This window comes from Rhipicephalus sanguineus, chromosome 2 (assembly GCF_013339695.2).
Source record: "Rhipicephalus sanguineus isolate Rsan-2018 chromosome 2, BIME_Rsan_1.4, whole genome shotgun sequence".
In the NCBI taxonomy this organism is placed as follows: domain Eukaryota; kingdom Metazoa; phylum Arthropoda; class Arachnida; order Ixodida; family Ixodidae; genus Rhipicephalus; species Rhipicephalus sanguineus.
Window position 1 is genome coordinate 204655979 of NC_051177.1, and position 23310 is coordinate 204679288.

The 23310-nt window shown below is 47.2% G+C and overlaps 1 protein-coding gene across 4 annotated transcripts in view; it reads right to left on the minus strand.

The window, feature by feature from the left end:
* Positions 1–23310, minus strand: part of LOC119384012 (homeodomain-interacting protein kinase 2) — a 64242-nt gene that overhangs the window by 18684 nt on the left and 22248 nt on the right. For 3 of the 4 annotated variants that reach the window (XM_037652301.2, XM_037652299.2, XM_037652298.2), the window contains exons 5-11: positions 20789–21466; positions 18569–19084; positions 15132–15502; positions 13561–13926; positions 12859–13011; positions 10176–10360; positions 2961–3104 (exon numbers count right to left, since the gene is read on the minus strand). In XM_037652301.2, coding sequence (XP_037508229.1) covers positions 2961–3104; positions 10176–10360; positions 12859–13011; positions 13561–13926; positions 15132–15502; positions 18569–19084; positions 20789–21466 — 2413 coding nt within the window. The remainder of the gene's footprint in view (positions 1–2960; positions 3105–10175; positions 10361–12858; positions 13012–13560; positions 13927–15131; positions 15503–18568; positions 19085–20788; positions 21467–23310) is intronic. The other variant, XM_037652300.2, reaches the window with a different exon arrangement.

Genomic DNA, 23310 nt, shown 5'->3' on the forward strand with positions numbered 1-23310 from the left:
TACTGCGAGGGTGTTATGTTAAGGCTTAACCACACATACACTTCTAAATGCATGCGGAAGCATGTCTTGTGAGTGTAACTCGGGCGTGCCTCGCAAGGAATGGCAGTCTCCACACACGATACGTGCGGAGGCGCACGCTGCCGCCCGCTCTCTACAAGCAGGTAGAAAGTGGCAAGTGTCACTTCACACTGAGTTGTTTGTGAGCTTCAAAATGCTCAATGCAGACTTGATCGTGCTCCGCCAGTCAAGCTGGTGCCGGTGCCGGACAAAGTCATACTGCACCATGTAGCACAGCTGGCACAGGCAGACAAACACAAGCAAGTACTCCGAGTGTAGTGCACATCGCTACTATGTGCACAACGCGTTGCGCACCAGGTGCTTCAGACCCGCAGCAAGCTTGCACGGCCCACAGCGATGCGAGCTGCACGAGCCCAAAAAATGCTGCTTCACACTCTTGGTTGGTTGAGCTGGTACTGCACAAAGCCATCTTGCACTACGTAACACAACCAGATGAATGTGAGCGCGTACTAGAGAGCATCGTGCACATTGCAACAATGTGCACAATGTGTTGCACAAACGCGAGCCAATCGCTCTCATGCAGTGCTTCAATATGGCTAAATATCTTTCAACTGTGCTTCTAAATGAATATGCATAATTGTAATCATACTCGTAAGTAGGGATGTAAAATAAGCACAGAAATGAAAGGAAAAGCAATTTGAATTGGCTACTACACGTCGGCTGGGCTGGTGACTGAGTAAAAACATGTTGTAGCTGCGTATCTGTAGGGCTCCAAGCGCATCTAGACGCGCATGGTTTCAAGACTGACATCTGATCACTGCAAATGTTCCTGTACCCAGCACATTTTGATGTGCTTGCTTCATGTGCACACGTGCAGCTTACGGTGTGTGTACAGCGCACGCGTACGTGTGGTTCAGACTTTATGGGTGCATTGGACATTTTGCACAGTCACATCGGCTCACACAGCAATGAGGCAGCTTTGGACAATTTAGTTTCACTGGAATGCCGCGTTACTTCATCCCTTGTGTGAAAGCAGCAGGCTAAGATGACACAGTTTTTTTCTATTAAATTAATGTTTGGAATGTGAGTTGTCCAGGTTTGGGATACATCATATTTTGCCTTGTCTTTTGCATTATCCATGCTCGTTATTCGAATACTGCATGTAACCAAAACCTGAATATAACAAAAAATTGCAAAAACTTTTAATTTCATTACATACAGGTTTAACCGCACATGCTTAAACCTCACTGAAACTTTCAATGTTATATTTTAACGTATAATTTCCATACTACAAATGCCAAACAAAAATTGTGTTTGCCAGGACACTCCATGCTCCGCTTGCCCCACCCAAAAGTACATAAACATATCTTTTGCACATGTCACCTCTTCTTCGTCAATAGAAGCTGGCGGTGAAGCGAAAGGAAATGGGAAGCTCTGGCTGTGCTATCTTCTCGCACTGCAAAATTTCGAAGGAGCAGGCTAAGACGTGCCAGCAAAATGGCTCCAAAAGATATTTTCAGTGCCGAGGACACCCAGGTCTAAAAAAAAGCATCGTGTGGAAGATACATCTGTTTGCCACGCAGAGAAGCATGGCGGTGCAGACCCCAAATGTATGCCGGTTTGAATATGCAAGGCCAGGCAATGGCGTGTGGCAGCCAGGAGAGATGGCGAGTGTCCCGAGCACTAAAACAGTGGTCAGGACATAAATGAAACATGGCATGGTGGTCATGGAAGACGAGGAGCATGGTGAACATGACCAAAAGCGAGAGGCAAAGCAACAATGTATAGCAGCCTCACGTGAGCAGCGAAGTCTCATTTGTCAGCGCAGACAAATACTTTGAAAACTATTTAATAACGGACCAGTTCGAAATGGCAAGCAGCATCTACGATAGACCTAGAATCCATTTTGACGTGTCGTCAGTTATAGAGTGCCACAATACTAATCCACTGCCCTACCGAAGCCTTACAGTCAATTCTCACCTAAGCATAGGATCCGCAATTTTTTATTTTCTTAGAGTAACCATTTCAGACGCAGTATTTTGTTTGCTTAATGAGTGTTGCTGCTGTAAAAACATTTATGAATGCAATACATCCACAATCAGGCTGCAGCCAAAAATTTACACCAGCAGTGAAGTGGAATACAAAATGATTATCTCAGTAATAGTTCTGTGTTAGCCTGGTTGATATCTAAGCTAACGATCTGGTCGCTTGCATCTATATCACCACTAAAAAGGTAATATACTAACGCCAAGTCTGCAGGAAACAAGCTCTATAATTCTGCAGGCAAAGTACTAATTGGCACATTCATAGCAGCAACCAACCTAACCTAACTGATGGTTTCTATTTCATCTGCTCCGAAGTGCAGAAGAGGAGAGGAAGAAGACTTCCTGGCTGCTCTACGGCGAGATAAGGGAGTGGAGAGAATTGACGATGGAAGGAGCAAGATTGAAATGAAATTGGAAAGTTGATGAAAGGTTGATGCAAAGACTTGTGAAGAGTGCACAAATGTGTCAAAAAAAAACAAGGTGATTAAGCCACAGGACCCTCCAGTTGGCCACTTTCTACTGGGAGCGTGGTGCACGGAGAAGGAGGAGGAGAGAGAAACACAGTGCAACAAATGCGGTCACGTCCTCTTGCTCACAAATAAGATCCCCAAATGTCAGCTACTCTACTGACTAATCCAGACCAACAGCTGTGCCTGGAACATGAAGGTAACATTGTTCACCACCTAGAATACGATTTTTGAGTGCCCAGACACGTCGATGTGCAATGAAATCTCAGAGCTTTAATCGCATGCCTTCACTCAAACACAGCCACCAAAGCCACCGGGAATGAACCAGCATCCTTGAGTACACCAGTGGGAGCTCCATGGCTACCTAAACAAACTTCCAAGTAGCTGTTTGGCTGAAAGTCAGGGTACGGGCCATGTCACTGAGACCCACCTGTGGAGCTTCCGTGACGTTGGAAAACCGAGGCCAGCGGAGTGGCCTCAGAGCTGAGCTCAGAGATCAGAGGGGCGGCCCACGGACCCAGGGGCTGGCTCCAGCTGGAGCTGTCCACCTGGGTGCGTGCACGGCTACCACAGCCTGCAGGTGAAGTCACGGCACATCGGCCGTAATGTCACAGCCACCATCGACATATCCAACAGCCTTACTGCCATAGACATCAAGCATATTGCAGGGCTCATATAATCGCAGTCGTCAGCCGTACTGCCACAACCATATCGCCACAGCCATCAGCCATGTCATGGCCATGTCATCACAGGCATCAGCCAAACTCTGGTGTCTATAGTATCAATGTTACTATCTGACCATGTGTTCACAAAGAAAAGAATTGTCACTGCCGTCTTTCATTCTGGTACAACCATATCATCACATCAGTCATACTGTCCCAGTCCTATTCTGACAACCATCAGGCTTTATCACAGCCTTATTGTCACAACTGTATCATCCCAGCCACATCTTTGTAGTTGTCAGGTTCTGTTTTGATCGCTGCACATGGTCAGGCAGACTTGCCAGGAAGTGTGAATTATGATGACTTCCCTTTAAGAGTAGCACAGTTCAGATAGCGTCTGCGTAAAAGTACGCAGTTACGATGCCCATAGCAGCAGGCATCCCTAACCATGGTGTATCATCAAACAGTGGCTCAGGCAAGGATGGAAGTTTCCTCCACTTTGGGTTTAGAACAGGAGCACATACAGGATAATGATGAGGATGAAACACACAGAAGTCAGCCTTGCAGGAGAATCCCATGAAAGGTTTGCCTTCAATTAGAGGATGGTGCTGGCATGACTGGCCAGGAGGTTGTAAGCTCTTGAATTCAAGGTATAGCACCCCGAACGTGTGGCCTTCAAGATCCTCATGCCTAAATTTTCATCCGATTCATAGCAGGCCCAACAAGGTACGTGCAAACATTTTTTTTTTTTCATATTCTTATACTGATATATTGTTTTCTTTAACATCAGGTGAAGAGTGTGGGGTCTATGACGCGTGCTCTTGGAAGACAAGGACACAGTTCACGCCTTCGTGCAACAAACCCGCCAACATTTATTAACTTGTTTTAAAAGTGCGAGCTCGCCAGCCAAATCTTACATAACTAAATAACCAAATATAATGCCAATACAACACACAGATAACATAACACCCACAGAACAACATTACACATACAATGTACCGCGAGTGTGGCATCGCCGAAGTGTGACTCACCGCACAAGTCCGTGGGACCAAGACGCAGAATCGCGCCTACGGACCCGCGTGCGAGTGATACGCGTCCACGAACACAGCCAAAGCCCAAAAAGATCGAGTGCTCATCCTCATACGCACACGTAACCTCGCTGCCACCAGGCAGCGTTGCTGGTGCCACTGTGTGAATACAGTGCCACCTCTCGCATAAATTTCAGTTGATATTCAGCACTCGTCTTGTCTGTTTCCTCTTTCTTATCTCTTTGTTTTACCCCCGCACTGTTCCTTCCCAAGATGTACAATCACCAACTTGCCCAAATGTGCATCCTTCTGCAACTAACTATGCAAACTACGATGCGTGGGTGCCTTGAAGCGAAAACGACTTTACAGGGGGTGATAGCAAGAGCTAGGATGCAATGTGGTGAACACTTTGAGAAGTTTCCATATAAGCAAGTCACTAACGAGGAAAAAGAAATTGCACAAGCAAAGGTCAGGCAATATTGTAGGGCAAAATGGTGCATCACGATAGCAAATGTGCAGTAGAATTCGTCCTTGCACACATCCCACAACTGTTCTCAGACATGACAGCAGATCTTGCAATGCCAATTCAGAGCCGTCACTGACCAAACCTCTTAAAATTTTGGAGGCCATAAAAAAACTTCATAAAACATGGCCAAATCAAAGACAGTGCATGATATGGCAATCAAGTGATGCCAAAGGCCCCCCTTCTCTAATCCCATGTTATGGTCTCGGAGACCATGACTTTCTATGTTTACATTCTTCATCTACTACTATGTGACGTCTTTGAGGCGAGGTAAAAGCCTCAACGCAATGTTCAAATTCCATGTGTGTTGGTGCTCAACCAGTGAAGGTCATGCGTGAGTATTGTGCTCGACTTCCCTGGCTGCCGGCAAGTGATGCCAATCAGCAAGTTGTGGCCTTCGAGGATTAACTGAGGCAAGTGTTGTGTGACACGACATGGCAAATAGCATGTCGAAGCCTTCCAGGTGATGCCAACTGTGTTGATATATCAGATGACATCACTTCTGTAGTGTCTTTTCCACGCACAGGCAAGTGGTGCAATGCAGGTAATGGGCCTTCAAACTCCAATCCCGTGAGAAGACATGCCTTCGTACAGGTAGAGTTTCTGCTCGACCAGAGAGAATGCCACCATGTGCAGCAAGTGCGTCTCATGCATGTGTTTTTAGATGCAAAGCAGCTTTTGCGCTGGGCTGTGTCCATAGTCCCATTGGCAACCGTCCGCTTTCTACCACCTAGCATAGCCATCTGAGCACGCGCTCGCGCCAAGGAGAAGTCTTCTTCTTCTTGTTCTTCAACCGCCTTGATGATGCCACGTGCAGAGCACTTTAGGGGCCCGTGCTGCCACATGATGTCCTAGCTTGGCGTAACGCAGACGAAACCATGTGTGCAGGGCACACGCTAGCGCGTTCAGGCCTGTGTAAGGGGCCGGGTAAGACGCTGTGGCCTCTCCCCCTTACACTCTCTCAGCAATCACGTGATGGCATCGGGGAACGACATTCTGCAGACGCGCGATGAACCCGCGTGGCATGCTCCAACAAGAGTTCGGGAGGAGTAACAGCAACAGCAACTACAGTGACTTCATGGTGTGCTCCACTTGCAAGGACGCGTTAACATCGGGCAAGGTGCCCGTGATGAACGGAACTTTAAGTCGACCTATGCGCTGCTTCGCATCCCCACATGGTTCCCTTTAGTGGGAGATAATGTAATTTTTTTGGCCAGCATTGTGACATGAACCTGACAATGCAAGCACCTCCCAAATGTATAGCCAGGTCATGCCAATCCTCCACCCCTGTTGGGTTTTTACTAGGGGTGTGTGAATATTCCAACTTTCAAATATTTTTCTAATAGTGTTTTCTATTCGGTTCAATTCAGCACCAGAATTTCACTATTCGAAATGTTCGTACTTCCGGAATATAAACATAGCGGTATCATTTCTTAGAAATAAAATCACAGTGCTTCTAAATGATGTGTGTAAATCCAATTCTCCTCGCGAACTTCGACCTATCAGAAAGGTTAACGGCCATCACAGTGCCCTGACGCTACTTTAGAAAAGGCAGCTTGATTAGTGCACTGAACTAGAAAGACTGCAGTGCAAAAGTGTGAAGTGCAGCATCTGCTTACACTGTACTTAAAGAAAAAAAAAGCAAGCACAACGCACCTTCATTATTCTGAAAACTTCTGGGAGACGCCTTGCTTTATCAGCCACATGTTTTGTTTACAAAGCGACAATTTCAGGTATATAGCAGTTTCTTCATACCCATCTTATTTAGAACGCCGAACTGAGACTGTGAAGTTTGCAGATGGAATGCTCAGATACCAGTTTATCTTCTGTGGGGAATTCAAATACAAACTTAGTAACATGAACTAATGAGAACCCGAGTGGTAGAATTTGCGTTAATCAGAACCACCTAAAATTATGATACTGAAACTTAGGCGGTATTGTTTCATCTTGAATTGACTTGCACAGTGTAAAATACAACTCGGACGGCAAAGAAGCAAGCACGGATAGCGCATGACTCTCAAATCAGGATTTACCGCATGCGACCTAAACACGAAGGTGTACACGTTAGCGTTTGTGCCATTCAGCAATGCAGTAAAACCTCGTTAATTCAAAGTCACTGGGACTGTGCAAAATTCTTCACATTAAGCAGGTTTTCGAATTAACAAAAGATACAAAAAACGGGATGTAAGGAACTTTGCACTACTGAAAGTAATCAGAGGTGGTCGTTTGCTGTGCCTGCTAGTTTGCAGCTCCAAGGGTTGTGTTTGCCAGCAATACCTGGTCCCAATTTTGCAGCAAACCGGGGAAACGGTGGGCCTCACTGCTGCCAGCGCAAGAAAACAGGGGGTACAGAAGAAAAAAAAGCAAGAAAAGTGGTCTTGTGGTCAGCTCAAATGTGCGCCTGCGAACAAAAAGACGTGCTTCACTGCAACACAGTGGTGGCACGAGCAGCAAGTCACCTGCTCCTCGCAGCGTCAACGCGTCATGATGTGACCATTCGCCCATTCTTTCTGGTAAAATAAAGAATTTAAATAATGCCCAGGGGGTTGGAATTTGCGATGTGTTCTGGCTGCAAAACATGATCATTGAAGTTTTTGAAGTAGGCAAGAACTCCGCCAGCAGTGCAAGTGCACAAATTGCCGGAGCAACCACCAATCGGAGGTTCGCATACATCTAAATTCTGTCAAATCATTGTTTATTATTTCTTTATTTTCCCGGAAAGAATTTAGTAAATCATGACGCGCTGACGTCGCGAGAAGCATGCGACATGCTGCCCGTGTGTCACCACTGTGTTGCAGTGAAGCACATCTTTTTTTTCTGCAGGCACACATTTCAGCTGATCACGAGACCATTTTATTTTTTTTTTTTTGCACTGGCAGCAGCGAGTTCACTTTTCACTCATTAGTGTCGCTATGTTGCGTTGCTTTGTGGCTCCTAAGGGCCACCGTTTCCACGGATTTGCGGCAAGAACGGGATCGGGAATTTGCACTTGGCCCCTAAAGTTTTAGAATTAAACGGGCTGGCACTGAACACCGCTTCAAATTATCCGCTCGAATTTACATAGCAAAACACGAGACCGTGAAAATCCTTCGAATTAAGCGGAATTTCGCAATAATCGAGTTCGAATGAATGAGGTTTTACTGTACTTATATCAAGTGCGCCAATGTAAGATTATGAGAGCACCAGAGAAAATACGAAAATAATCCTCCATTTTAAAACCAGATAGCACATTGCACGAAGCATCATTGCAGGCCATTGTTTAATGATACAGTGATAGGTAGACATAGAGACATGAGCAAAAAAGCCATCACAGAGACCTACCACATTAAAGGGAAGCTGAAGTGGTTTTAGAATTTGGTAAAACCTTGTGGCTAACAATTACCGACATTATTGGCGATGTCTTAATTTTTTGCACGGTCTTTGCAGCACGAGCTTTAAAATACGTGAAAGAAAAGTTTGTCTTACTCCACACACACCAGTGCACCGAAAGTGTGGGCATGGAAACGAACTACGTCATCTTCGGTACCTTTGGTGTAGCCGCGCTGCACTCCGACGGAAGGTTCGCGCCGCTTACTGATCTCTGCGAGAGCGCTATATTTATGTACCTGATGTTCACGTAAGTATAGGGCCACTGAAAGTTCTGCAGCTGGATTACATTGTCTGCCATAAAGACAAACAGCCGAGCGCAATGTCAACAAACGCCCCGTATTTTCAGCCATGGCCTCCGTGACCAACTCTGCCTGTGTGCCATTGCCAGGGGCCACGCTTTAACAATGCTACTTTTGCAGATGGCACACCATGCCAAAGATATCACCGCGTTCGCTGAGCATTTCAAGAAGCCCTGCAGCCACAGTCACTGTTTTCTACCAAAAATTGCTATTTGCGTTCACTTTTGAGAACCCTCACATCGGGTTTTGAATTCAGCAGGGCCCAGACTATGAATACCCACTCCAAAGTCATCTTTGTTACTAAAGTGCTTCAGCTTCCCTTTAACAAAAATAGTACGAAGTCCACCAGTCAACTGTCTATTTCCTTAACCGATAAGGAGATCGAATCCCTCAAAGTGACGCATACAGATTGGGGCAGCTTTTGTGTTCTGTCTTTTTACTTGTTAATCAAATTCCCTTGCACGTGCATAAACACGTTCACGTTTATATCATATGCAATAAGCTGTGTTGCGTGTCAGTGCTGTGCGTATCCAAGCTTCTTTGCAACAGCTTTGCAAACCAAATTCGATCTCTCTTTCAGTCTACACAACATATACTATATGTATATGCGTGCCCCCCCCCCACTCGTGAACAAGTTGATACGCCACTGGCTGAACCGTTATACGAACTTTGTTACCGTGGTCAAGTGCGCCGCAAACAACGATTATGACGGCCCTTTTCTCAGCGAAGCAGCCTCTCTAGCAGTAAAGACGATTGCATCAACAGTGTCAGCACTTCCAGCGTGTGCCAGCGGCACATGGATGCATAGTTGAAATGCGCTTAGGGTCTTGAATCAACCTCGGCAATGGCAACCCCGATTCGCACGAAAACAAGAAAACAAAACCAGAAAAGGTGGCAAAGGATAGAAGTCAATAAAAACGCATTTTTTTAATCTGCAGGGTGACTTTAGACCAAGATATGTGATCGAAACTTTCAAAGCCCATTATCTCGCATTGACTTTTTTTTTTGGCTAGTGAGGCTGCTCAATCGAAAGACATCTCGGGAACCATTCATCTGATTTCCATCAGGTTTTTTTTATTGTGCACCTGAATAAATTTCTCAGGGCAAGACAAAGAGTTTTTTTTTTGTTATATTGTGTCTCTAATATTTAATAACTAATTAAAATTTCATTGATGAAAGCCTGATGAGCAACACTAGATTCAGTGCTCTGCTGAAATTCATTAGCAAGGAAACTTAAAAAGAAGGGCTTTGTCTTGCCCTAAGGTACTCATAGTGAATTTGTCTTGCCCTAAGGTACTCAAACTTCATAGTGAATTTCATGATGCCAGCAAATTTTCCAACTTCTCCAGGCCCTGACTAAGGGACCCATGTGGATTACTCTGACACATGGCTGTAACTTGGGAACCAGTTAACATAACTGTATGAAACTTTGTGGTTATTCCAATGTATTTGCTATTAGTCTATCCTGAAAATTAATGATTAAGATATCTCAACAAACAAAAAAGTTGCTCTTCGAAGGTAGCCTCCCCCTTCAATGATTGTTGGAATTGTGCTGCTGCTAATGTTTTGCACAGGTGCAGTCTTTGAAAAATGTTGTTTTTGTTATATTGCAGTACTGCTTATGGTGCAGATATTCGTGACTCTGGCGACTTCCATAAGTGGTCTATGGTGTACTCCCCATACTATAATCCCATTTGAGGCTACCACATGCACAGACAGAGACCTCCCAGCCCAATGGCTACGCAACAAAGTGCCCGCACTCACTCTGGCGAGGTGTCGACTGGTAGGAGCCACGCTCTTCCTCGGGTGTCAGTGGCACCACACTGGCGCACGTAGAGCTCACCAGGGGCACAGCAGTGGCAGCTGCCTGCAGGGGGCGCAGTGACGCTGAAGAGGCCTGCTGCTGAGTTGCACACTGGCGGCAGCCACGGCCACCCTTGCACGAGGAACTGCAGACAAAGGGAGATGAGTGACTTCCCTAAAACACTACATAACAATGTGTTGATCATCTACTCTCCAGACAACGGTGCCTGTGCAAATGACATGGTCAATGCAGTGGCAAATCTAAGGAGGACGGGACATGTCAGTACAAGTTAAAGGGGCCCTGCAACACTTTTTCAACACGGTCAGGAAATGCTGCAGAGATCACGCGAGCCAAACATTATAGCACCGCATGCAGCTTGGAATTTACAATCAATCCTCAAATTCTGCTAGAAATCGTTCCCTCTTCTCTCGACAGATGATGCCATGCCATACACCCAAATGACGGCGCCATATACCCAATTTCATGGACATTGGCTGATTTGAGCATCGTGGTTACATGGTTACTGAGGCTGCCACGTGCCCGCGCGCACGATCACACTGAAACTAAGCCGCGCGTTCGAAGAAGAAAAAAGGTCATGACACGCGCGTGACGTAACTTCTTTTCTACATGCCATCCCTCCCTGCTTAGCTTCCAGCGCACTCATCAAGATGAGAGACAGCAATCACAGCGTGCGACAAATCTCTTAACTCCACTTGTACTTGACGGATTCTAAAAATTTTTGCGGTGGTCAATTTGCGAAGGCAATAAACTCCTCTAATATACCATTTGATGATTACAAGTGTTGCAGGGCCCCTTTAACTGCTTGCATTCTACAGTGATGGCGCAAGTATGCTCACAGTGCTAGTTGTGATGCATGGGCACTAACTGAATTCCAAGTGGCATTATGAAAGTTCTCCGATATCACTATGTGGACGATTAACCCTGACAACCTCAACCAAAGTACGGAAGTGAAAAACTACACCAGTGGCAAAACAGGTAAAACAGCCTGCAGTGATCAACTGCCACTGGAACACTTTAGATGAAGATAGCCTCTGATCAGGTGAATGTGGCTGACTGAGGAAATAATTTGGAACTTTACATATGCAACTCGCTGCACAAAATAAAAAGAAAGGTGGACTCATGGTAGACACGCACAATGGCACTCTCCCCAGGCCAGACATAAGGAGAGACGTGGGTCTTGAAAAAAAATTTTTTTTATTAGTTGGATTAACTGAATTAAATTTAATACACTTATTCAGATTTGTTCTGCAGATTCCAAATCTTCATGTAGATTTTTATTATCTGCATTAGAACAAAAGATATGCAATTTCTGAGAGCATATTTCTTACGGTACTTTTTAGCAACTTTCCTTTGTCAAACACAAAAACAAAATATATGGCAAGACTGCCAGAGAGCTCGTCTAGCCGATGATGCTCATTTGATTGTTTTCATCGAACTTCGAATGCAAATTAAACGCATGTAAATATGAGTGAAAAATTTTTGCTTCAAACATATTATGATTATCAAGAATTATCATTTGGTAAGCAACATTATAAGAAAATAAATAGCATCATCGGCTAGACCAGCTTTCTGGCAATCTTGCCGCATACTTTAGTTTTGTGTTTGACGAAAAGAAGTTGCCAAAAATCCCCGTAAGAATTGTGCTAGAAAACGTTGTAGAAATAGCATATCTTTTGTTCTAATGCACCTGTTAAAAATCTACTCAGAGATTTGTAATCAGCAGAAAAAACTGAATAAGTGTATTAAATTTCATTCGCTTCACCCAACTATTAAAGACACACTTTTCGAGACCCACGTCTCCCCATAAGTGACAAGATGCTGCAATGCGCCATGCCAGAATGAGCCTAGCAACGCAGGAGGCAAAGAAGTCTCAAGATGCATTCGTCGGAACGTTCAAGTAATGTTGAACAGAATGCATCCGAAATAGGAGACTTGGATTGGATCGAAACGTCAGCGCTGGGGCCGGAGAATCAAGTACGATCCAATCCAAATCGTCCGGAGACCATTTTGTATCCGTTCTATCGATAGAATGGGGCCTCCGTTCGTTCTGTGGCTATTCTCACGTCTTGACTGTCAAACGAGCCTCCACCGATCACGTGCGGCCCGATAGAAGACAGAACGCTTACAAAATAGCCCCCCTGTGTTCGCTTTTGTAACATGTTTATCTCCGTTGCAATGTGCAAGTGCAGCAGTCACAAGTGTCTGTGCTGAGCATGGCTAGTGAATTCGGCCTGGGAGTGGTCCATGCGAGACACACAGTGCAATTTCGGGTGCACACACTGTACAAGAGTTTGTGCAAACAGCTGCACCCGACAGACTTCCAGCAGGCCCAGTCGGCTAGGCCTATTCACAGGCTCCCAGTGATCAGCATGGATGGTACTGGGCATGCAGTTACTCAAAGCTTGCTATGCATATAGGCGAACTTTAGCTCATGCTAAATATGTAAATGTTTTCTGCAAAGCATTTCTCTTTACCTTCATGGTCAAAGTACCAAGGATTTCGTGCGTGTATAACTTTGCCCGCTACTACTCAGCTTGAGAGCTTTTGGAGAGGGGCTTCCTTTTGTCGACATTAAGATCCATGGGCTTCTCGTACACAAGAATCAAAGACACTGTTACGTACCAAGCTGGTGACTCGCGGTCGTCCTCCGAGTCAGAGCTGATAGTGATGACGCTGATGGCCGGACTTGGAGTGTCTCGGATCACAATGGTGCTGCGCTGGCGCTCTTTGCTACCGATCTTGCCGCTGCTGCCACTCTGGACCACAGGACGGCTACTGTGGGCATGAAGGAAAAAAATATATATATATATTGCTACATTTGCACGACACAGATAATAAAATCTCATTAATCCGATTTATGGGGGTGGAAAAAAAGTGTTCTGATTACCCAAAATGCCAAATTAATGAGTATAAAGAAAACGATATACAAATATTTACTACATCAAGGCACTAATTTTGTGCATGAATATGCAAATTCTGTACTTGTGCATAAGAGACATTGAAAAGCTGCAATTTACGTCATCCCATGACCTTGTGTACTCCGAAAGCACACGTGCACCCAACGAGCACTGAGACATAGCAATGCTGCTTGCTGCAACCTCTGCGGTCAAAACTGTGGCAGACGCAATCATAGATAGCGACGACGTGGTTTTGAAGGCACGTGCGCTGCCCGCGCACATGAGATGAAAAAGGAACTACCATTTCCCGCGACCGCTGTGTACAAAACCAGATCTGTATCACCGAGATTCTACTGTATACCGAAACCTTAGGGCCAAATTATTGTTTTCCAGGAATGCTGGAAGGTTTGCCGAAAGGCCAACTCACCCGTGTGCCGAGGACTCGTGGTGTCGGCCAGCCGACACTGGTGCTGCGGCCGAGGGTAGCAGGGGATTGGCTGCCACCTCCCACTTGGGTGGGCTGCTCTCCTTGACCCGCTTCTTGACGGGCGACAGCTGCTGATGCACCGTCTGCGCCAGGTGGGGCGGCTGCAGCGAGTGGCCTCCTCCGCGGTGGTGGTGGCCACTCTCGATGGCAATGGGCGCGTGGCGCTGAGTCTGGTGCCGATACGGCTGCGATGCCAGGGACAGCGATGACTGCTGCAGTGATGAGTGCAGGCTCGTTGGAGGCGGCTGCAGCTGCTGCTGCTGCTGGTGCAGTGACAGGTCATCCTCCCGGTACAGGCTGCTGCGGCTGCAGTGGGTTAAACACGAGCAATAAGCCTCAGTCGAAAAATTTTTCTAACCCAACTACAAGAGAACGGAATTCTACACTGCAGATGTTGTCGAACATCATTTAACGGAATGTGTCTCTTGTACAGAGAAACTGTTGGGGACAAGATAAAGCAACGAAAAGCATAGAAGATAGATGATGGTTATTGACAAAGGTGTGCCTGAAAGGCTGCATACTGTTTTTAGAGCAGGTGGCTGTGTTCTTGTGAAACTGACACCATTTCACTGGTTTTCATCGTCGTTGCTCTGAGTCGAAAGTGCGACCAAAAAGCAGCGGGCTATCAACGTCAACAGCCTGCTATTGATGGTTTGAATTGTCGCTTTCAAGAATTTCATGCCGTTCACGGACACACTGCGCCATCCGTCGTGAAGGAGAAGAACAACAGTTTTCTTCTTTATGTAGTTTTCTTCTTTATGCAGCATTCCTCGATCATTGCGTATATGTGGCTGCTTCGTGTATGTGTTTTGCATATGCACAGGCCATGAAAACAGTTGTTTTGGTCATAGGGTATTGGGTATAGAGTATTGGGACCATAGGGTCATTGGGTACCACCTACTGTGCAGACTCTGACAACCTACGTTATACCGTATTTACACGCGTAATGAACTCACATAATAAACGCACCCCCAACTATAGTTGTCAGCATAGGTCAGCAAACCCACTCATGAGCCGACTCACTCAGACTCAGATTGAGGCGTGAGTCTGAGTCCAAGCGAGCAATATTTTCGCGAGTCTGAGTCCGAGTGAGCCTGGTTGAGAAAAATTTCAGTGGCTCTGAGTCCGAGTGAGTCCGAATGAGGAAAGTTTTGGTGAGTCTGAGTCCAAGTGAGCCCTAAGGGCAAAATATATTTCACGAGTGAGTCTGAGTGAGCTCCACATTTTTTGCCGACCTATGGTCGTCAGAATTCGGACTTTTTTTTTCTCCCGCATAACAAACACACCCCCCAATTTCGCTTTGGTCATTCGGAAAAGAAAGTGCGTACATTACGTGAGTATATATGGTAAGTGGTGTATGCTGTATTACTGCGAGTTCCCCAGCAACAGCGATGCCCTTTGTGATTAAAGATAACAGGTTATTCGCCGTTAATGTGCCAAGCAACCCAACTTGTCGCCTCATTGAACTGATTATGTTCAAAGACCACAAAAGTGTTGGCAAGTGCTCTAACCTGGCCTTGGTGTGCCGCTTGGAGAGGGAGGACGAAACTGAAAGCGAGGCAGCCGACACGGGCACGGCGTGGTGCTGGGCCGCCATGAGCTGTCCAGCAGTGGCTGCTGGTTGGTGGCGGGCAGCGGCCGAGGCAGCAGCCGTAGCAGCCACCACGTGGCCCCAGGCGGGTGCGCCGGCCAGAGGAATGACCGCAGCGGCGGCGCGCTCGGCAGGCAGCAGTGCAGTACGCTCCAGCATTAGGGACCGGCTCCAAGCATCCTCCGATAGAACGGCAGTGGGAGCACCACGGGGTGCAGGCTGCCAGGTAGCTGGCACCAGCATCTGTCGGTTGCTACTCCAAGCCGGCTGCACAGGGTTGGTCAGCAGGACCTGGTGCCACAGAGGTTTCAAAAATTCAGTCAGTCAGACTCTCATAGCAGAACAACCATAAATAAGCACATTTGCTAGCAGCAACAGTTAAGGAATACTGACACAAAATTCCCCAAGTCTTCTATTCTCCAAAGCTTCCAGAATTTCTTTAGACATTTAGTCACATTAATGTCTACTCACCCTCACCAGCACTGACTCAAGTTCATAGATTTAATCAACTCACAGCCACTGACTCAAGCGCATATTCACACCCACTCACAATAAGAGGTAGAGTAAAATCTTGTTAATCGACGGAACACTTAAGCAATTTCGAGATAGGATCGTGGCCTCAGAGATTTAGAACGAGGTAGGAATGAGCTTTGCATTTTGGAGGCACAAAAAAAAAACACATGGCACTGGTTTAAAACCAAAATGAAAGGCAGTGCATCGCTATGGTCATCAGCAATGGGCAGCCAATGGATTTGCCTTGTCCAACACGCTTGCATTGTGGTTGAATCTGATTGTTCTCCTGTAGCGTTGCTTTTAAATTTTATTTATCTTTGTGCATGGTCAGTGCTGTCCACAGCCTTATTGTTTGTTTGTCTGTTTTGAAAAGTTTGCGGGCTTGTTTATTTCGTTTTTATCCCTGTGGGTTTTATTTTGTTCCGTTTTCTACTTCGTGCGCTTGTGCGTCACCACCACACAAGCGATGCCGAGATGGTTTCTCCTGCATCTCCTGCCCCAGCCCTAGCAGCGAAGAGGGCGAAGTACAAAGCAAAGGATTTGGCCAAGAAGGTGCAAATATTGAAGACGTTGCAAGCGGGAGCATCTCGAAAAGAAGTGATGGAAAAGTTCAACGTCGGAAAAAGCACACTGAGTAGTTACGTCAAGAGTGAAGACCAGATAATGCAAGCGTACGACGGCGACATGTTTGACGAAAAGAGAAAGCGGCTTAAAACGGCAGCTCACACCAAACTAGAGGAAGGGCTGTTACACTGGATTGCCGTCTCGCGCGATGCGCAGTTGCCTTTGAGAAGCCCCCTTATCTGCGCACAAGCAGAGAAGTTCGCACTGACCATGAACACTGACTCGTTCAATGCGTCAGAAGGGTGGTTGACTGCTTCAAGAAGTGGCACAGGCTGGTGTTCCACGAAAGTGTTGTGCAGGACTGGCGCTCTAGACAATTGCATTTAAGGGGGACCTGTGCGTCGGCAGGAAACAGAGTAAAGAGCGGGTGCTAGTTCTGCTGGCTGCGAACATGACTGGCACAGAGCGGCTGCCGTTGCTGGTCATAAGAAAGGCTGCGAAGCCAAGATGTTTTTAGAACATTAAGCAGCTGCCTGTCGATCACCGTTTTAATCGAAAGACTTGGATGACCGCTCAAATATTCCAGGCCTGGCTGCGTCAGCTAGACTGCCGTTTTGCGGCCAAGTCTCGGAAAAAGCTGTTAGCGTCAGCTAGACTGCCGTTTTGCGGCCAAGTCTCTGAAAGTGCTGTTAGTGCTGGACAATTGCAGCGTGCGCACAGAGGTGTCCTGGCTCGAAAACATCAACTGCTTTTCCTGCCTCCGAACACAACGGCTTCCCTGCAGCCGATGGACCAGGGAATTATAGGGTTCGTGAAAAGCCGCTATCAACAGCAGGTACTTGATGTTGTGCATGGAGCCAGGCAAGTGGTGCGAGGTAAGCCTACTCAGTGCAATCCACATGCTCACGCATGTGTGGAACAACACGCTGCCTGAAGTAGTCGCCAACTGCTTCAGGCATAGCAGCTTCGTGCACGACGCTGCTGACCCGGATGTGGTGGCCGATGTTGAAAGCGGCGAAGAGGAAGACTGGCTCTATGTTTACATGATGCCAGTTGATGTACCCCTGTATATTTCTTCGCAATAGTCAATGATGTTGCCGTTGCCGGCAAAGTGACAGACAGCGATATCGTCGCAGAGATCTAGGATGGCAATGGGGAATCGGCTGATGAGGACCCAAACGATTCAGACGAACGTCCGTGCCAGACAATGAAGGAGGCTGCACATGCGTTGGCCGTTTTTTGGAGGACATCTGCACCGTTTCTTCGGACAGTGCGCACGGACTGAACCACCTACAGGAACTTCAAAAAATAGTGATTTCCTCGCACATTTCCTCCACGAAGCAAACTGGGATCACAGATCTCTTTAAGAAATAAAAGCCGGATGATGTCGGAAACATTTTTCAAGTGTTTTGATCGTACTTCCCGATAATTCGGACCCTCGGTCAATTGGGACATTTTCTCCTGTCCCGTGAAGGCCAATTAACGGAGTTTTACTGCACTCACTCACGCTTGTAATCACGTCTACTCACATTTATATCTTGTCTACTCCCAATCTGTGGCACTAACTCACACTCACGCCACTGAAGTGAGTGTGGCAAACTATACAGGTAGAGATGCTATGGTACCCGACGGATCAGATCTCAACCACACGCTTCTTTCTACGTGGCTTTGGTAAAGTGTACCAAACGAATACACCAGGGCACACAGAGGCAAAGAATGTATACAAAGGGGATAGAATGGATTAAGCTCATGGTTGTATATGATAGAGTGGACATTAAGATATGTCACAACTTAAGATATGCTAAAGCACCAGCAAACACCTGGCCTGTTGACGTCACATCCTCCTCGTCGCACGCTCTCTCCCTGTTCTCCCTCACTTTGTGCCAGCTGTGCACCGCGTTACACATTTGCCTCACGCATATCACAGGAAAGGACTCGCGTAAGGTGCAGTTGCTCGCCGCTTCACCCCTCCCTCAGATAAGAGTGCTTGCCTGATTACGTCACCGATCAACCTTCTGGGTGTGCCGCGGTACAGTAAACCAGAAGATGGGTAGCGTGCTCACTGGCATCAAGCGCGTGATGCCGGGAATGTCTCACTGGGCACTACACCAGGGCACGCGATGCCACTACCTAACACAAAGATTAGGGCCGCCTCCAGAAGTCCTAAATTTTATCTTGCGCTCTTAACCAAGCAAAAATGTGATGCCGCCATTGGCAAAAGGCGAACAGCCGTTTTATTTTATTCCAACAAAGTAAAAGGGGTCTACTAGTAAAACTCACCTGGCGTCCGTTCTGTTCCACGACCGACACTGGCACGTACTGCTGCAGCTGAAGTGTGGCAGCGGCAGGCGCCTGCTGTGCCGCAGCAGCGGCGGCGGCGGCTGCAACTACAACGTGCTTGGCCGGTGACCCCACGCTGTACGCTCCACCGGGAGGACAGAGGATCGAAGACACACACAGGCTGCCTGGAGCCGCAGCTGCAGCGGCAGCCCGGCCTTGGGCCGCGTAGATGGCTGTGCTTGGCGAGGGGCCGCGAGCGAAGTGGGCAGCAGCCGCGGACGACGTGCCGGGCCGGCGACAGGCCTCCATGGTCTGGACGGAGGCCCGCACGTTGGCGCAGTGCGCGTAGTCCACCAAGTGGCTCAAGCTGACGAAGCTGTGGTTGAGGGCCTCGCCGGGGGCGACGCGGCGCTCCTGGTCCATAGTCAGCATGCGCTTCAGCAGGTCGACAAACTCGCGTCGGTCGGCCTTTTCGGCAAGAAGCTCGCCCCCTTCGAGGTCGGTGGGCACATTCACCTGTGGATGGCACATTTTACACAGGGTCAGCACAAGTAAACCAAACAGCAAGGTCACAGCAAAAAGCTATTATTTACCTACAAAAAGTGCCTGAAGGGCATGTACAGGTACAATAAAAACATCTTAAAGGGAAACTGAACAAAAATTGGAAAAACTGACGAAAACATCCAAATTCTACTCAGAAGGCGCAACTGTTCTGATAAACAAAGTTTACTTGGCGTCTTTTTGAACAGTTGGCTGTATTTCTGGTGGACTGTCAGCATGCGGTGGCCGCACACTAGCACGAGCCGTGACATCACCTTCACCACGGTGCACGTGACTCTCAACGCAAAGTGACTATGTGGAAAGAGCATCTCTCCCTGGAGCAGCTGTATTCTCTCACACCAGCGTTTCGCAGTTACGCAAGATCGGATACAAAACACTTAGCTGCCAGCCTCACTTCGTATAACACTACAAATTGTTGCTATCTGAACTTCCTGTTCAGACAGCAACAATAGCAACAGTCGATCACATTCATTGCTTCGCCCTTGCGGTGAAACTGTGACCTTTTTTCCCCCTTTCTTTTCTTTTGCTTGCGCTGCAGCAGCAAGGCTTGCCGTTTCCCCGGTTTAGAGGCAAAATTGGGACCGGGTATTGCTGGAAAACATAACCCTTGGAGGCACAAACTAGCAGACACAGCAAACGACCACTTCTGATTACATTTATTAAAGTCCTTGCATCCCGCTTTTTGTATGTTTGGTTAATTCGAAAACCCACTTAATTAGAAGATTTTTCAGAGTCCCAGTGACTTTGACTTAATGAGGTTTTACTGTATCTTCATTTAGCCTTGAAATGTGGCTTCGCGGCAAAGCGGGTTTCCCCTGGATAGGTGTATTCACGGTACAGCACCGCTCCACTGCAGTGAAACAACCTTTAAAGGGGGTTACATGCGGTTTATAGTATATATCTATTCATTCATTTCGAATACTTTGAAATTTCCTAGAATTTAAGTTAGTGTCAAAGCGAGTTCGAATATTCGAAGTACTTGAATATTCGCACAAGCCTAAGCAATACTAATGCAAAATGCGGGACTTATGCAAATAGACTGGCTAAAAATTCATCCCTCAGCATTTTTCATGGTGAAGTGCCTTTTGGGCAATGCCCTTTGCGTAATAACGCTAAGTAGTCTACATGAAATAATGGGATATCCCAGAAATTTTTTATTTGCAGTAAGATCCAGATATGAATCTGAAGGGGATTCCAAAATAGTTTGATATAATTATTAGAGCTGTGCCTGAAGTTAAGTTAATTGACGGGTTTTTGTTAATGACTCATTTAAATGTAATTTTAGGTGCAGCAAAGATTTTCTCCCTCGGCAAAGACGACGGGGAGCTGACTGACATAGCATTTTTATAAAAAACCGGTACTGTCTAAAGAAACGCCTTGTAGACTCCAGGTAGGGCACATCACTGCACAGCAGACAGACGTTTCCAGTAGTATGCTTCACCATATTACAAAACCATTGCAGTGAGGCTTACTAAAGCCCTCTACATATCGAGACGTATACATCACTCCATAACGTCCCTTTAGGTTCAAGGCCTTATTTGACAGCCTATGCCAAAACAGGATCAAAGCTAGTCGAGTCATTTCTGCACTACTTTTTCCAGGGACACCACAGAATGGAGGTCCTTCATTACCCATCAAACAGTAGTGCTCTGTGCTTACCTGTGCCATGTCATCGAGGCAGTTGAATATGTACTTGCGCGCCTCCTTTGAACGCACGCCCGTCTCTGCCTCGTGCTCCTCGGGGCTCTTGAGCCGCCAGAAGGGGTAGTTGGAGTCCGTCTGCCGGTGGAAAAAGCGTGTCGTCTTGGCCGCCGCATTCAGCAGATGCTCGGCAGGCAGCCCCTGCGTCTGACTGATGTATCGGATCTGGTCGTACTCGGACGACCCCGGGTAGAGCGGCCAGCCGAGGAAAAGCTCGGCCACCACGCAGCCCAGCGACCACATGTCAATGGCCTCGCAGAACGGCAGCCCCAGGATGATTTCCGGCGCCCGGTAGTAGCGCGACTGCAGGTACGTCGAGCACACTGCCTTGGAGACGTGCGAGGCGGAACCAAAGTCGATGACCTTGACCCGGAAGGGTTGACGCACGGGGTCCACCAGCATGATGTTCTCGGGCTTCAGGTCGGCATGGATGAGCCCCAGCTGCTTGAGCTTGAGCAGCGCCGTCAACACCTGCTGAAGCACCGGCCGGATGCACTTCAGGGGCAGTGGCGAAAACTTGTTTTGCTTCAGGAAGTCGTACAGGTTCTGTTCGAGCATCTCGAACACCAGGCAGGTGTGCGATTTGTGCGAGAAGCACTCGAACGCCCGTACGAAGTTGAACTCGTCGGCAGGCTCCTGCACGTACAGTTGTTGAAGAAACAAATCAGGGCTGCTGTGCGGCTACGAAGCATGCTACATCTATTACCACGAGCAACACAAGCTTCAAGAACTGTCGTAAGATTGTCGTGTTGTTGCATGACCATCTTATGCTTACGTGACAATCTTGCACTGAGGAATTCAGCGGCCAAGGCGTTTAGTAAAGATCAAGCTCTTTATTGGACAAACCTGTTATCAGTAAAACAAGAAATACTCACAGTTTGGGTTCTCCTCACAGTGCCACCCACCACTCTGACCGACTGCCCACTTCTATGACCTTGCCACCTTTTGGGCTTCGAGTTAAAAAAAAGAAAGTGCCTCGCAGACAGCGGGCCCTTTTGGGTATTGATGGGCTTCTACACATTTTCTTCGTGCACAAAGTGACTTTTGGAAATCACTACAGCTATAAATGAATCGACGCATGAGAGCCCCTGCTCTCCCGTGCCACGCAGGGCACTGGCTCTTTTGAAGTTTCAGATGCTGAAACTTTTCGCCATTCGATTTTCTGGACTTCCTGCTTTTATTGCAGTTCCTAAAACAATTATTTGAAGACACAGCCACAGCAATGTTAATTTTCTTTGCAAGTGCAGCTACGTAGACGCTCGAGGAGCATTTTTTCTCTCACTGTCGGCACTGCTGTCATGTTCTGTACGAAGTTCAAATTGATAACATCACCCGTGTGCCGTATGTTCTATGTGCGAGTAAAAACACACGAGATTCACTTAAATTTTTCTCAGCCGGACTCACTCGGACTCAAACTCACCAAAATATTACTCACTCAGACTCAGACTCATGGCTCTATCTGAGTGAGTGATTCTGAGTGAGTCGACTCATGAGTCCGTTAGCGTATAATTGGATTTTTTGACCATGGTGACAATGCTCTTTAACACCAATATCTCGCATATTTGGTGCTCTACTTGGCGCCTTTTGATCTCGTACTTTCAATTATGAGTTATCAGTGGTTGCAATCCAGTAAGGACATGTTTACTGAAAGTGGTGACTCACACGAGATATTTTTATCAAGAACTTCCCGTGAGAGAGTTTGCGGACAGAGGTCAATCTGCACCCCTCCCTCCTTCTACGTAACTCACGCCTCTGATTAATAAATATTGAGCTGGAGTATGAACCCTAGTGCTGTGAAGTACGTGCGAGTCGGCAGTGAGCCAATATAAGGCTGATAGTAATGCTGAAGTTGTGTTGATAGAACCATAGGTCAGCAAAGAAGTGTGGAGGTCACTCAGACTCACTCAAGAAATATATTTTGCGCTTAGGGCTCACTCAGACTCAGACTTATGACAATTTCCCTCTACCGGACTCACTCGGACTCAAGCTCACCAGAATATTACTCACCCGGACTCACTCAGACTCAGACTCACGGCTCGATCTAACTGAGCGAGTCTGAGTGAGTCGACTCATGAACGGGTTTGCCGACCTATGATGCCACCAATACAATACATAGAAAACATAACACACAATGTACCACGAATGTGGCGTTGCCAACGTTCGACTCACCACGAGGGGCCTGGGGGAAACGAGCCGCGTATCGTCATCCACAGACCCACCGCGAGAGACATCCATGCACGCATGCTACCTAACCCCAAAGAAACTCGCTGCTGTTTTCTGTATGTCGGTCTATCCTCACCGAGAGGGCAGCGCCACCGCGCCGCGCTACACTGCGCGATCACAGCACCGGCGGGCCAAACGAGAAATCTGGGACGCTGGGGCGTGGTCACAACTTTATCTTGGCTTTGCAGCCGCCCTCATGCTCTGAAGAAAAAAAAAAACTTTTTCAACTTTTACCAAGCTGCTGCTCCCATAAAAAC